Raw genomic sequence first — 16,108 nt, forward strand, 5'->3', positions numbered from 1 at the left:
GGCTCAGTCAGTTCAATATCTGGCTTGGGCCATGACCCCAGGGTCTTGGGATGGAGTCCCACTTTGGGCTCCCTGCTCAGTGGGGAGTCTGCTTCTCCCTCTGCTCCCTCAGCTTGTGCTGGTGCTCTCTCTCTCAAATAAATAAATATTAAAAAAAATTTTTTTTAGACTCTGGGTATCCCTTACCTTCTTGTCAGCTCATTAAACAATTTTCTCTCAATCCAGCATTTTAAACAGTTTCTAGTAGGAGGGTACACCTTACACCGTAAGTCTGTGCAAATTTGTAAAATCCACAATTCTCTCCCAATTGACTGAAATAAAACACAGAGAAACCACTGTGTGTAATTCCGGTTTTATTGCTTATTAATTATGTCATTCCATACAATTTTAGGTACACGGACTTTGAGAAAATATACTGGGAGTGTTGAACAGATGATGGCAACATAGATGAGAATGTTCACGTGTTTTACAGAAGGTGGTCAGAGGCGCCACTGCCACCAGCACCCCCCAAATTTGTACATTTCATATAAAAAGAGTAAAAATAGTTCATTGGCATTTAACTAGCATTATTCTTTGTTATCTCTGAAACACAATAAGCCTGCACAGTTTCAGAATCTTCAGAGCAAAACACGGTTTGTTCCACGAGCAGATGTAGTTTGTTTCTTTCAAAACAGGTAAACAAATCAACACAACAAAAGCCACGTACACACAACTCCGAAAACGAAAGTTGGCGAATTCCGGTGTTCTTGAATTTTAATGCTTCTGTTCTATTAGTTCAAGATATAAAATGTGATTCAGCTTCTGAAAATCAGATCACACTTCTTCATCATAACTGTATTTACTGCATAATTCAAACGATTTAACTGAGCCTAATGTTGGCCCAGTAAAAGCCATGGATACAATCTAAACTGCTCTTATGCTAAGCACATGTCTTTAGAAGTTCATTATTCTTTAAAAACTCGGACCCAAGCCGCACAGGTGTAACTGGAGGAACACAGTCTACCCTTCTAGAAACAGCAGCAGTTCTTAGGGTTTTCCAGCCGGGGAGCAAATGCAGCCACTGTAAATCACACATACACGTCAGTAACCTCCTGGTTACACGACACTAATAGTTACCTTACTCGTGATTAAAAAAAAATAATCGAGCCTGTACTATGATTCAGCATTTGAAAAACTTCTATGTCTATTACTATGAACATGCTCAGGCTGAGAAATCCACATGGATACTTGAAAAGAAACAAGACTTGAAAGGTGGTTTCATGTTAAACCATTTAGAAGACCTGTAACCAGACAACCAAAAACACACAGTAGCAGACACACAGGAATTTATCAAAACCATTATCTCTAACAATACAAAAATTAAATATTAAGGCATCTTTTACTCCCATCTTGGTACATACAGCAAAGACAAATGTTTGCAGTGGGAACCAGCGCTTCTATTCAAATGCTCTTGAATGTATTTGGCAGATTTATTTTTACGTTCTCCTATTCCACATACGGCTGAAAACTCTCACGGTCAAACATCATGACCCAAAGGAAGGGAAGAGTATGAACGGATACTCATTTACTAAAAAGAAGCGGTTCGCCCTTGAAAGATAAAAAGGAACTACAAAGAATATTATCTAAAAGTTCAAATATCAGTATTTAAATTTCTCTGGAGCAATTTACGCTTCAGTAGTTAAGAGAAAGAAGAGATGAAGACTTCATTAAGACGAGAAGTCTGTTAATATGGCTCATGCCGTGGAATACCTGTTGACTCGGTATTCTGATCCACTGGGATGAGAGTTCCAAAAGGGCTTCCTACTCCTTTAAAAATATCACATGCACTAGAATAAGGTCATATGAATTCACACTGATTATTTGTTATTTCCCATTTCGTCCATTTACAAAGCTCAACCACCTTCATAAAGGATGCTAAACAGTAACATTTCACCTTTTATTAAGGCAAGTTTGTGAAAATAATTTAATACAACCAGATCTCTTCATGAACTCTCAGCTTAAAACATTTTTTACCTAAGAAACATACAAAAAAATTCAGTTTTATAAAAAGCCACCTCAATACCAGAAAAGAGTAAAGAAGGATTTTGAACCCAGTTTATTTCTTAAAGGATGTTCTTCCCTTGTCTTCAATTCCAAGTACTATTCATCATCTTTAGAGCCAGTTTTGCTCAACTATAAAAAAAGAGAAAAAAGACATCGTCAACAAGATTAAGCTATCGTATTATTCGAGTTCACTGTTTTCACTTAATATGAGAAATTGTTAGAGTTGCTAGAACGACAGACAGCAAGGTTCATGTAACTTAACACCAGCCACGGTGCTCAACGTGCTTAACTACTTTCCAACTTCAGGCTCAGCTACTTTAAACGGGATTCTTTAAAAATATAACCTCAACAGAGCAAGGGGGGGGAAAAAATCCCTTGAAGCCTTCCAAGAAAGAGACTGGAACCAAGAATATACAAAAGGTGCCATTTATAAAATGAATGACATTTTTCTATCATTTTCACAAATAATAAAGACTTCAAAATTTTAAAAAATTGTGGTAAAAAACACATAAATTAAGTACAGCTTTAAAAATCTGATAAAAATCTTAAATTGCAAGTCTTTTCTGATAAAAATCTACAGAATTTAGCAAATGGGGTGGGGGGAGGTTCCCAAAGAATGCACAGGCAATTCCGACCAGAATAAAGACCCAGCCACCAAGAAATCCCCACTGAACACAAACCCTGAGAACCCCAGAGAAAGTGGGAAGCTGTGAAAAGCAGAAACTGCTAAGGGTAGCAGTTCTCAAACATTCTGGCCCCAGCTCCTCTTCCCACTTTGAGGATCTTAAAGAGCTTTCTTTAGGGGCGCCTGGGTGGCACAGCGGTTAAGCATCTGCCTTCAGCTCAGGGCGTGATCCCGGCGTTCTGGGATCGAGCCCCACATCAGGCTCCTCCACTATGAGCCTGCTTCTTCCTCTCCCACTCTCCCTGCTTGTGTTCCCTCTCCCGCTGGCTGTCTTTATCTCTGTCAAATAAATAAATAAAATCTTAAAAAAAAAAAAAAAAGCTTTCTTTAAAATGTTATACCTACTGCGTTTGAAATCAAAACTGAGAAATTTAATTCATGTAAAAATAACAATAAACTCATTCCATGATTACAGAATAACATTTCTTAAACGAAAAGCTGTGTTTTCTAAAACAAACGAGTAAAACTTAATGCGAAGAATAGTGTTGTTTAACATTTTTGTGAATTTCTTTATTATTGAGCTCAACAGAAGACAGCTGGGTTTTCACAAATCTGCTTCAACAGTAAAGAAGGTATAATTGAAAACAGAGAACAAAAACACAGTACAAGTGCTAAGAACAAACTGAGTTAATATGAAAGTGCACATACTTAGATTCTAAACCTCCTCACTACCTTAGAAAACTCTGGAAAACACAAGACTATAAAAGCACATGTTCTGTTAGTGCCCTCCTAGAAGAGTATTAGTGACGCATCGTCACACTTCATGGAGCCTCTGGTGAACAGCACTGGCCACTTGTGAGACAGCGAGGGAAAAGCAAACAGACACCTTAATATCATAAATACTTCTGACCTTGCAGATGCCCAGAGGGCCTCCAGGACCTCCCAGGGACCCCAAGATCACACTTGGAAACTACTAGTTTAGGGTAACAGATTCTGAGTCCCGACCACGCCTACGTGATAACCTCCCTCTTAAAAGTATCTTCGTCAATTTCCCAAGATTACTGGATTAATTAAATCTTCATTTCCTTTATATTTCTTGAAACTCTAATTTATATTAACAAAGACTATGAAAAACAAACAGAAAACTAAATTTCTGGAGCTAGGGAAGGAGGCGCACTAAACCTCTGGATTAATCGGATTACTTTTTGAGCCCAATTTCTGCGGACCGCCACGGCATGGCGAGGCTGCAGCCTCATTCTGAAGCCCGCAGCCTGAAGCACTGTAAGGAGGGAAACGACTTAGCTGGTGAGGTGCATACAAGCCCACCGAGGACAACATGAAGTATGCAGCAGGCATCGGTGGAGGGGGCTGGCTAAATGCGAGAACGCGGGAGAAGCCGCACCCACGTGGACATCTTGTGTGCCGTCAGCCCCTTGCCCAGGAAGCGGACAGGAAATACTGCTTTTTTACTCTGATCGCAGCTCATGCTTCCCTACTCCCAGGTAGTATTTTTGTACTAGGCACCAACGTTATTTCAAGCAGTTTCCACAGCAAAGGCACCCCACGGCCCAAACAGCTGACTTTCAAATAAACTCTAAGAACACACTGCTTATAAATTACCCATGTTTGCAGGTCCCCACTAAAATCCTAATCTCTGACTACCCTTGGATCGGATTCATCACTTCTCACAGCAGTAGTGGCACTAATTAGCATGCAAAACTCATCTCACGAAGGCCTACAAAGAGGATTAACTAAGCATCACTTTAATATATTGGAAGCTACAAATAAAAAAATATTGAGAGAAGGTGGCAAAAGACTTCAAGGTGAAAAGTAAACAATTTTAAATAAGAAAAACAGAAACTCCTTCTTGACAATGATGGGAAACTCCATCTAGGGTTTGCCCTTAAAGAAAAAAAAATGAATTTCTTCGAAGAAATCCAAGCATTCCTCTCTGTGCCTTGTTTCTTGTTCCCACACTTCCGCTCATGCAGCGCCACAGGCCTGTTCGCTCTTCAGACGTACTTACGTAAAGTCGTACTGTGTTGTACCTATAGCTTACCTCTACAGTCTTTCCAATATTTAAGGAAAGAAAATCTAAGACTGAAGGTATAGGGAAGAAAAGAATGTGAAAGATAGTTCAAAAATACTTACATGCTGAAGCAAAAAAGGAAACAGCCATCCCAGGAAAATTCAAAGGTTGAGGGGGAAAAAAATGGAAGATATGAATTTCATTATTTGACGGCAGACTGGTAACAATGTTCTGAAGCCCAGAATGTAAGTATTACATACCTTCACCACATCAACCCAGTTCCATCCTCGAGGAAGTTCTCCTTTGTGATCTAGAGGATAAAAAGGGTACCTTTATTTCTAAGACCAAGCAGTAATTTTTTAAAGTAATTAGTACTCTAATAAGCTTTTCTATACTATTCTACACAACAAATAGATTAAGATTTTAAATCACGTATCATTAAGCTGGAAAACTAGGGTCTCATCATTGTGAACTGAAAGCAGCCTTCTCCTGGGGACTCTTGCAAAGTAACTCAGATGTACTCCCTTTTCACATTTACCCTATTTCCGTTCAAGACAAAACCTGATATTAAGGAAAAAACACGGAGGTGAGCTGGAAACGCCAGGAAGAGGAACTAATCAATTTATTAGTTTCATGCACTTGTACAATTCTACCCCTTTTTATAAGGTCACAGCTTACTTAAGTGAGAAGTTGTGTTACTTTGCTGTTTCATGAGGGTTTTTAAACTATGAAACTAGGCTCAAGACGAGAGTCCTTATAAATCAATGTCTGGCCTCGAGACTACGAGGAGGCCTCCTCAACTTATTTTTTAACTTTTGTGGTCTGATAAAATATTCATTCTTTGATCTAACACTGTTTAATCTGACAGGTCTTTGATCTCCTGGGAGTGCTCGAAAACAAGCTCAGACTTTATATAAACAATATATAGTTTACAAAGCGATTTTGTTCTTGTAACAGATTATTCAAACTTGAAGAACAGTTTAATGAATATAAGTGTTTTACTTTAAAAAGGCGTGATTCCCCTTATGCTTGATATAGCTATATACATCTCATTTTATGAAATCATCAAGATCTGCATTCAAACGCAACACATTAATTTTACACAAGGGAAACAGAAACTAACCTCGCGATTCTTATGGGACAGAAGCAGTATTACTGGACCGCAATTTTAGATGCTAATGGCTCTTTTCTTCTTTGTGCCAATAAGAACCTTGTCCCACTGTTTACTAGTTGCCAGGGGTGTGGGGGCGGATCACCAATTTTGTTAACTAAAACTCACCCACGGTCCTATTAAAATTTTATTTAGAATGCAAGCTCCAAGTCACAAAGTCCGACACCATCATCACAGAAAGATAATGCCTTTTAGGTGGGCATCAGCAGAAAGATGGAGGTGGGGGAACAATAATGAAAAGGAATGATCATAGGTCATTATGTATGAAAGCAACAGGTAATGAACTGACAGAAATGCTACAGTGTTAAAAAAGAGATTAACCAAAGCTCTAGAAAACAGATCGCAATGACTAACAATTCACTGCTTCGGTTGCTCATGCTTTAATATTATGACGGATTCCCAGATTTGTTATTTCACAAACCATTATGTCTTCAAATATGTATTTTGAGGGCCAACAAAGGGTTGCTATCCTTTCATTCTGCCATGTAGGACATTAAACAAAACATAAACAAAAAACCTGCCATCACTTTGTAAAAGGGCATTATTTTAAACTTCCTCACCAAAGTAAAAGCGTCAGTTCTTTTCAATGAAGGGCAGCTTGTAACCTTATACCAAGAACACACACACGTACAGACGTAAGTACACACGGACACACTTGTGTATATGTATATAAATACAGACACTTCCTTAACTGGAAAAAAAGTTTACAGACTGATATCAATTTGCAAATTCTCGGGTTGAAAAAAGAGACCAAATATGATTGGTGGTATGAGGTGGGATTTATAATTCTCTTCTAAAGGTCCATATAAAATGACTCTGGTTTAGGAGACACAGAAATTCTATTTTTAAATCTTATTCTGATTGTATAAATAAATCAACGACAGACAAAAACATATTACGTACTGTGCTAAGATCCAACGGCATGCCAGGCTGCATTTCGAATGAAAGCTACAGTTCAAAAAACTTTAGTAACACACTTACCTGCCAGAGAGGTAAACAAAGAGGAAAATCGCAAATATGTCAGAAAGGGTACTGGCAGGGCACTCTCCGGTGTGCTATTCTGTTTCTCACCCTCGAGACCCAGTTATAGTGACTTTAGCACTCACTTACCTTTTCCCCAAACGGCGGTCTCTTGTGGTGAAGCAGTAGTAAATATTCTCAATATACACCTGTGACCTAAGACAGCGTCTGATACAAATGTTCCAAGGATGAAGAATAGAGAATACTCTTCCAAATCGAAATATACTTATTAAGCACTCGTATCACACTAAACAGCAACCCATTTATCTGTGTTATAAAAAATAAATAAATAAACACAAACCTGTTTTATCTGCCAGCTTACGTTTCTGGGCTTTTGAAAGATGTTCTTTTTTTTCTTTTTTCTTACTTGATGGGGCTGTATTAGGAGTTTCAACGGAGATGATACTGCTTATGGGTATCTAGAAAAAAACAAATAATTCCTATACTGATGCCTTAAAACTTACCGAATTACACTAAATATGGCTACATCTTCAAACAAGTTGACAATTTTTAGATCTGTGACATAAAAGAATCCTATATTATAATATCCATTTATTATCAGGTGCCATTAACACATGGGTTTCATTCTTCTAAAAGTTCCCACAGAGGGACTTACATAATGTTAGCTCAGGTGATATAACCAGGACTCTGAGAAAGAAGACCTGATACCAGCATTATGTTGAAGCTCTGAAATTCTAAGGTAATTTTATAATTCAGTTAATTTGCTTTATTTGGAAATTTGAGTATGTCTTTAGAAAAAAATCACACGTGCCTACCTAGAAAACCCTGATTCCCTGAAGAAATGAAGAAAATCTTCATGAATGAAGAACATCTTCATGAACGAAGAAAAATATTTTAGGGGCGCCTGGGTGGCTCACTCGGGTAAATGTTCGACTGCTGATTTTGGTTCAGGTCACGATCTCAGGGTCATGGGATCAAGCCCTGCGTCGGGCTCCGTGCTCAGCACAGAGTCTGCTTGAGATTCTCTCTCCCTCTCCCTCTGCTCCTCCCCACCCCCGCCACTCTCTCTCTCTCAATAAATAAAAAAAAATGTTTAAAAAAAGGAAAAAATATTTTAATTTGGATTCATGTAACCAGAGTGTGATAGGCAAAATTTAAAATGCCTACTAGGTGCCAAGCATTGCTGTAAATGTTGTACGTATATTACTCATTTGATCCTTACTACAATCTCATGAGGTAGGTGCTATTATAATCCCTGTTTTACAAAAGAAGAAACAGCATAGTGAGATTAAGACATTGGCCCCCTTCCCCCCACCAAAAAAAGTCACATGGTAAGTGGAGCAGGGAGGATTTTCACAGCCACCTCACGTGGCCCATAGTCCACGAGTTCTGCTACCACCTTCTCCCGCTAGAGAGCTGCCCTCAGTGTTCTTCCGCGTCCTGTTGGGAATGTGGAAGCCAGAGCTGCTCCAGCAGAAGACACAGAGCCTTTGCTGTCAGAGAGCCTCCCCCTGGTTCACAGAACTCAACTGACTGACCGCGGAAAGTCTTGTGGCACGTGACTGGGTGCAAAGGGGTCTAAAAAGAGATGCCTACGGTCATAAAAGGTGATGATTTCCTAAAACACTTTCAGAAATAAACTAATTTTTTTCTGTTAATAAAGTCACTTTGAGCTTGTACCACATTTGAAGTGAACTGGGGCGAGACTATTCACAGCTAAAGAAGGCTCATGAAGAAAGTAAGTTCCAGTGTATTTTAGCGCTACATAAGAAATCCTCAATCTGAGATTTATGAAGACATTAAATTTAAACAAATATTTGGTTCAACACCACCTCGGTTTTGGTGGACACACGAACTATTCTAGTCTTATACGAAGGGTAAGATCTAGAGGATATGATTTCATTTTTAAAGTTAAACAGACACTAAGAAACCTAAAATTCACTACTCTCATTTAACTCAGATGTAACTTGTTTTATTTATTTTATTTATTTATTTTTAAAAGATTTTATTTGAGAGAGCGAGAGAGAGCATGAGCTGGTGGGGAGGCAGAGAGGGCGAGGAGAAGCAGACTCCCCACTGAGCAGGGAGCCCAATGCGGGGCTCAACCCCAGGACCCTGGGATCATGACCTGAGCTGAAGGCAGACGTTTCATCAACTGGGCCACCCAGGTGCCCCTAACTCATCTTCAATCTAACAGAAAATCTCCTTCCAATTTAAAAACAATAATGACTAGTAAAGATGAATTAGTAGCAGAGTGAAACCAAAATGAAGCACGAGCTCACCGTAGAATTCACAGGCTGGTGATTCTCCATGAACTGCTCCTTATTGTCCTTGGCATATTCAAACAGTGTGTAGGTCATGGCGGTCCCAAGATTGACCTCCACTGCTTCCTGTAACTTGGCTAATATGCTCTGCTTTACGGCTGACGGTCTGCAATGCACAAGAAATGTATTGCTGAGAGAAAAGTAAGAGACGGCGTCACAAAAGAACAATGAAAACAGAACACTACTCACATGGTGTTGTTAAAAAAAGCGTTCATAGATATAATTGGAGGTGTTTGGGGATATGTTTCTGTCCAGGAAATCTCTATTAAGAAGGCTTTGGGATCACCATTTTCACCTATCTGAAGAAAAGGGAAATCTTAGGCTTGTAAAAAGTGATACAAAGACAGAATATTTAATTATGACTTTTAAAATGATGAATTCTTGCCGATGCTCATGATCAGATCAGAAACGTAACATTCTAAAAAAATTCAGGGGTACATCTGAGACTTGGCAGGGGTGAGGCCGTATTAATAGAGCCCAACTCGATGTCCATGGTCTGTCTCTCCAGTCAGCCCTCCAGCTTTTTCCAGTATCAAGACTGTCTTCTATAAATGTTTGTTTTCATCAAAGCTTTCTGAGGATAAAGATAAGACATCAACTGAGGGGGACAGGAAGACCATAAGAATGGACAAAAATAATAATCCACCATCTTGAATGACCTAATCCTTGCCCTAACTTCTCCAATTGCCAAATCAGAAGACGCGTTAAGAACAAGTGATTGATATGCCTTAGCACAATCCCAAGACCAGAAAAGGAAGGTGAAATTCAGAGAAAAAAAGAAAAGGTAAAGAGATAAAGGTTTAGGAATACCTTAGGCTGGGTAAGAACTTTCAAGATCTACTCTCTTAGCAACCTTCAAATACGCGATACAATGTTACTAACTATAGTCACCATACTGCACATTACATTCCTGACTAATTTTTTTTATAACTGGAAGTTTGTAACTTTTGATTCCCTTTGCCTGAATAATTTAACTGATGTCTTTTCTATTTCTTTTGCTCTCCCCAACTTTTTATTTGAAACATTTTAATCTCACAGAGAAACTGGAATAGGACAATGAACACTCATTGACATGTATCTTATTCACCAAATACAGTATCTTGTTCACAGAGGATCATGGATTACATCTGGTTGTCAAATTTCTTTATTCTGCTTTAATTTAGAACAGTCCCCAGCCACCCTGCCTGCCTTTGAAATATCTTTCATGACAAAAAGAATCTAAGGCCAGTTTTCTTGTATAATGTCCCCAGATCAGGACTGTTTCCTGCATTCTAATTCAGATTAAATATTTTGGTAGGGACACCACACAGGTGATGTGGCATATTCCCATAGCATCATATAAGGAGACACATAAGATCTTCTGGAATCACCACTGGTGATACTAAGCTTGATCAGTTGGTTAAGGTGATATTCTTCAATCTCTTCAATGTAAAGGTACATTTTCCATTTTGTAAGTAACAAGTAATCTGTGGAGTGACACTACAAAACCATGTGAATATATTGCTTCTCAACTTTTCACTCAAAGGTTTTAGCACCCATTAATGAGCCTTGCCTGAAATGATCATCATGTCGGTGGTTGCAAAATGGTGATTTTTCTAATAAGATGATGGAATGATTCATGAGTCAGCATCTCATCCTTGCACAGGGCTATGCTAATCTCCTCTGTAATATTTTAGTATATGTGCTGCTTTTTAAAAATATTTATTTTTAGACAACAGCAATAGATCAAAAAATTTTTCATCCCAAATTGTCACTTGATTCACCTTTACTCTCTGACCGCTAATTTTTTATTCCCTTCCCTTCACCTTTAATCACAAGACACACCAATATAAGGTGAGGCTTAGAAATTATGTCAAATAAACTTAGGGACCTGTTGATATACATCTATGTAAGTTGACGACATCATCGGTTTACGCTTGTGTTTCAAATACAGAGATAATGAAAAAGTGGTAAAAGTTACTTGCTCTGTGCAATTACTAAGTCCTTACCCAAGGTGTGTGTAGAAACAAGGGGTCATGTGTCTCCTACAGTGCTAGGTACAGAAGATACAAAAATACAGATAAGATCATTCCTGTCTTCAAGGGGAGCATTTAGGTAACTCCCGAAACTGCAGCATGATTAAAAGTTTAAAAGACAGAGAACAAAATATGAAGAAATGGGGAATGGCCAATTCTGCTTTGAAGTCAAGGGAAAGGAGACAAGGCCCAAACACGTCACAGAAGAGCTTGAGTTAGGCATTAAAGGAGAAGTAGGCTGGATGAGGGACATGAGGCGAGGGGAAGAGCAAAGCATGTGTCCACAGGCACAGTATTAAATGCAGGGAAATGTTCCACAGGCTACTGCGCCTAATGGACAGTAGTGGCTGGGAAAGTCTGGAGAGGCAGTATGAATCAAACAGAAGGGCCTTGAGTGTCAAGCTGAGCAACTGAATTTCTATTCTACAGGCAGGAGAAACCCATGGAGAAACCCTTCTAAACGAAGGAGTGGGGTAAGTAATTATGCGTTTCAGAGAGCTACCTAGTCGTCTGCAGGAGGACGAAGGGTGAGGTGTGGGCAGAAGCTTCGGACCGAACTGAAAGGGGAGAACTGTTTAGGAGGTTACTAAACCAGTCTGCTGAACAGGGGACTGAGGGGTCTGACCAGGACCAGCCAGACCTGTACCCTAGGCCCTCTGGCTCTCAACACAGTTTCCAAACCTCACGTTTTCTGCCCTTGAAATCCATCCTGTGGTCACATCAGAGTACCCATCCTATAGGACACACTTGTCCTACTATGTTCTGTGTACTGTGTTCGACAAGGAAAAATGTTGTTAATATAGATATTTAGGAAAGTATGGAGCAGTTCTCAATCTCCCATCTGCTAAGGGGAAAGTGGCAGTGGTTGGGGAAGTCTGGGGAGGCAAATGGAGTCAAACTGAAGGGCCCAGGACTTAATCCCAGTGTTAACGTTGGCCATTAGGTTTTCTTGTTGTTCTATCCATGGAGTGGTGTAAGGACTGTTGAGCCTGAAAGGGAACTGAGAGCAGCTAAGCAGAGAGGACAGTCTCTAAAGAAAGTAATGATCAGGAATTCATTTTCTGTGACAGTCTATAATAATGACACATAAGGATCACTAATCACATAATTTAAATGATGTAAATAACTGTAAGTCTTTTATAAAAAAACTTTCTCACACCAATACTACTTATAACCATCTGGAGAGATGGTTTATGTTATTTATACAAAACAAGATACTGGTACTGTTTCATGCTGAGAACACTTATGAGCAATCTCCCTTTTAAAGAATATGTAGAAAATATTCACACATACTGATAATATGGAATTAGGAAAACATCAACTTTTCTTGACTATATCATAAGGTGGTGAAAATAATACTAGACTTGGTATAGAGACCTGGATTTTAATTCTAGTATTTATCAGCATCAGCTGGGAAAGCTTGGGAAGTTATGACTGAGAGATGCCATCTTTAAGGTTAGAAGGCAAGACCATATAATTTCTAAGGTTTCTTCCATTTCTAACATTTGATAATTCTGTCACAATAAAAACAAGTTTATCTTAAGTTTTTAAAAGTTTCTGAATTGTTTTCCAAAGTTAAAAATAATTGATGTCATGGTGATGCGCTTTCATTCAAATGCTTCAGAAAATCCAAAGATGTAATAAATTTAAACCATTAAGTTTAAAAAACAAAATCACTTAAAAAATAAAAGCATTTTTAGCAACCTTCAATCTTCTCTAGCGAAGTAGCAAGGGCTCCTATTCATGTCATGTCTTACCCTATATTGAAATGAAACTGGACTTAATTCCCGGAAACTTTCATCTCCTTCATAAATAGAACGTAGAGCTTCCAGTTCCATCTGAAAAAAAAAAATGAATCAAATGAGTTTTGTTTAGTGGTATAAATGGATTAGAAATAGAGGGTCTTTAGTTTCTGATTCAAGCCCACTCAACTATGTAGAACTTCGCTACCTCCCATGGCCTTTGGTGTTTATAATATGTGTATATAATACATATGTATGTAGCAACACAATATTAATACTAACACTTACTTTAAAATTATGTGCCAGGCCCTCCTAAGTATTGTACAGTGTACTATCTCACTAACTCTCCCGTCAATCCTGTGAAGAATATCTTATTTTCTCCCTTCTAGCAAGGAGGAAAATAAGTCAGTTTAAAGCAACTCCAGAGCACGTGTCCTAGCCTGGGGTAGAAAGATCATTACACTTGGAGATGAGAAATAAAAGCGCAATAATTCCCCACTATTTACATGTATTGTTTATATTTGTAATCCTTCCCACAGAATGATATGAAACTTGACAAAACACTTCCAGATAATAAAAAGAACTTTAAAAAAATGATGGTTAGAACAAGGTTTGACAAGGATCTACCCAAGATGGAAAAAAGGACTGCAAGAGAAAATGTAACTAATAATCCTTGCCTGGAAATATTTCTTAGAACACTGTGGGCTGACAAATGAGAAGACTCAATCACTGTTGTGATTACTGGCGAACACCTGAAGAAGAGAAGCAAAGAAACACAGCACTTCGGTACGTCTTTTAGTTTTCAAAAAGTTGCACATCATGAATGCTACAAACTAAAGACAGACAAAATTTTAGAACAGGTTATTAAAGAAATAGTTTATGGAGGCCTAGGAGAATAAAAGTAGCAGTCCCTAAGCTGTGGCAAGCATAGGAAAACCAAAATAAATATAAGCAACCTCATTAGAGAGGATAATTGATTGGTACATGAAGGAAAGGCACAGAACAGTCTACCTCGGTTTTTCTTGCTACCTTCCCGTAAAAAAAATACAGTCCAGCTGGATTCAAGAACAACCAAGATTAGATTAGAAAAAGCCACCTTACTCAAAATATAATGCTACTCCTCCTGCCCTTAATCCTTTCCTGTACTTTAACTAATGAGGAAAGGAACAAACACTGAAGGCAGGCTTACGGAATTGATGAATGACAATTTGATGGAATACTGAATCATGCTGGTGGCTGAGTAAGAATTCAAAATGTCCTTGAAAAACCATCTAACGAGATGAAATTTTATAGGGTAAGTGGAAGAACCTGTCTTTAGATCCCTAAACATACAAGTAGAGGATGGGAGACAAATTGCTTTGTGTAGGGCACTTAAAGGGTTGTAATTGACGGGTAACTAACTGTAGAAAGCTGCGAAGTCACAATTTTAAAACAGGACATAAGTAAACTTTTAATCTGTCCACAGACACACGATTCCAAGACAATGAAGGAACAAAAAGAATGGACATACGGAAAATAAACTAAAAGGAATCATTTAGTATGAGAAGAGGACATCTGAAAAACTGGGCAGAAAACTCATTTCAAAGATCGGAATATCAGTCATGAGGAAGAAGAATGGAATTTTCTTGTTAAAATGGAGATCCCTGGACTCCCCAGGAATTCCAATTCAGTAAATCTGAGGTACAGTGCAGGCACCTGTTTTTCTAACAACCACCCAGATGATCCTAAGGCAGTGCCCCCCTCTCCCCCTCCCTGCCCAACTTTGAGAAACATGACAAGATACGCTCCACGCTTCACAGTAAGAACTTGCTGGTGCCTCGACTTAGAAACTCATCGCAAGAACAGTTTAGAAGGGATTTCAGATATCGACCAGCTTGTTGGACTTTGGGTCCTTTTAAGGTAACCTCCATTCCAGGGATTCTATCACATCTATCCTGTAAGTGCTAACTTTCAACAACTATATTCTAAATGAAGAGCGAACTACTCACCTAGGAGCCTCAGATTCTAGTCCTAATTCTACCCACACGCTCATTGTGCAGCCCTGGGGGCATCCACTTTACCTTTGCAAACTCTTCTCCTCACCTGTACACATTACACAATTAGACGGCTCCCCTAGAGATGACCTGTATCATTCCCTGACCATATGATTCAATGTCAAAGTGGCATTTCATGAGCTATATGATTCAGGTGATACATGTACGCCCAAAATAGCCTTAATTTCCACTGGACAACTACCAGATGGTTAAACGATTGCACCAAACGAAAAGGCCAGAAATCGGAGCACTTAATGCCACTATTTTCCTCCACCGGAAATTTAACTCAATTAAGTCTCTCCCTATCAGCCAATAGATTTTAAAATTTTAAGGTGATCAGATTCCAAACAGCTTAACTCCGTATAGAAGCGCTAAACAACTACACTGGGGATTTAAGGCGAGGCAAGAGCGCTGAGTCGCCTACCAAGGACACTCATCGTTGTCATTAAGGAGGCGTGGGGCCACCCCCGGGCTTGCAAAACGAAAACTACAGGGGGAGCGGAGGCACAGGCGGACCCTTCCCGTTCCCGCGTGCCTGGTCTCTCCTCGCAGGACACCCGGAAACTTGGGGCGCCCCAGCCAGGCTCTGTCCGCTGTAGGGGTGAAGGCACGTGCGGAGTCGCTCGTCCCGGAGCCGGGTCCCAGCAAGGCCTCGGCGGCTCAGCTGCCCTCCCTAGGAGCCGAGGCATCGCGCCGGCGCGGGGAAAGGCGCGATCAGCCACGGGGACTCACCTCTTGGTCCTCGTTGGCACTCATCGCGCCGGTCGCGGGACACCCCCCGGGAGGGCGTTTGCGACGACAAGAAAGCGAGAGCAGGGGCCCCCAGCCCGCGGCGTCCCCCTTCCGCGCCCTGGGCTGCGGGAGGCACACCCCTCGCACGGCTGACGACAGTCACGCGCGCCCCCGGCCTTCGGGCAGCGCGAAGCCGCCCGCTGGGGTCTGTGGGCGGGGAGCCCGAGGCCGCGGAGGGTGGGGCGCCGGGGCGACTGGGGAGACGCAGCTGGGAGGCAGCGGCAGACGCTCCGCCTCCTCCTCTTTCTCGCTTCTCCTATTGGTTCCTTGTCTCCCCACCCCCTATTTCCTACTCCCGTAGGAAATGGGGCGTCTTCCTACGTTTTGTGGAGCAGCGTGAAGTTTCGGGACAG

The 16,108-nt window shown here is 40.2% G+C and overlaps 1 protein-coding gene and 1 pseudogene across 3 annotated transcripts; both read right to left on the bottom strand.

The window, feature by feature from the left end:
• Window positions 1-336: 336 nt before the first annotated feature.
• Window positions 337-15,987, bottom strand: RWDD4 (RWD domain containing 4). 3 transcript variants are annotated; one of them, XM_040643376.1, is made up of 9 exons: window positions 15,696-15,986; window positions 13,608-13,682; window positions 12,946-13,026; window positions 9,363-9,472; window positions 9,132-9,279; window positions 7,190-7,307; window positions 4,958-5,007; window positions 4,820-4,822; window positions 337-2,172 (listed from the first exon to the last, which is right to left on the bottom strand). In XM_040643376.1, exons 3-9 carry the CDS (start codon window positions 13,024-13,026, stop codon window positions 2,140-2,142), a joined length of 543 nt encoding a protein of 180 aa, XP_040499310.1. In that variant the 5' UTR covers window positions 13,608-13,682; window positions 15,696-15,986; the 3' UTR covers window positions 337-2,139. The 3 variants fall into 3 exon arrangements, with proteins under 3 accessions (XP_040499310.1, XP_040499311.1, XP_008707499.2); XM_040643377.1 differs by lacking the exon at window positions 13,608-13,682 and having other exon boundaries at window positions 9,363-9,468; window positions 15,696-15,987; XM_008709277.2 differs by lacking the exon at window positions 13,608-13,682 and having other exon boundaries at window positions 15,696-15,979.
• LOC121105674 lies at window positions 10,774-10,871 on the bottom strand (annotated as a pseudogene).
• Window positions 15,988-16,108: the final 121 nt, after the last annotated feature.

The sequence above is a fragment of the Ursus maritimus genome, unplaced genomic scaffold, assembly GCF_017311325.1.
Source record: "Ursus maritimus isolate PB19 unplaced genomic scaffold, ASM1731132v1 scaffold_28, whole genome shotgun sequence".
In the NCBI taxonomy this organism is placed as follows: domain Eukaryota; kingdom Metazoa; phylum Chordata; class Mammalia; order Carnivora; family Ursidae; genus Ursus; species Ursus maritimus.

Coding starts and splice junctions, on each gene's coding strand:
- RWDD4 (XM_008709277.2), bottom strand. CDS start 15,719: ATGAGTGCCAACGAGGACCAAGAG. Junction 9,280..9,362: donor GCTTTTTTTAACAACACCAT/GTGAGTAGTGTT, acceptor TGTGCATTGCAG/ACCGTCAGCCGTAAAGCAGA. Junction 5,008..7,189: donor TAAGCTGGCAGATAAAACAG/GTTTGTGTTTAT, acceptor TTTATCCTCTAG/ATCACAAAGGAGAACTTCCT.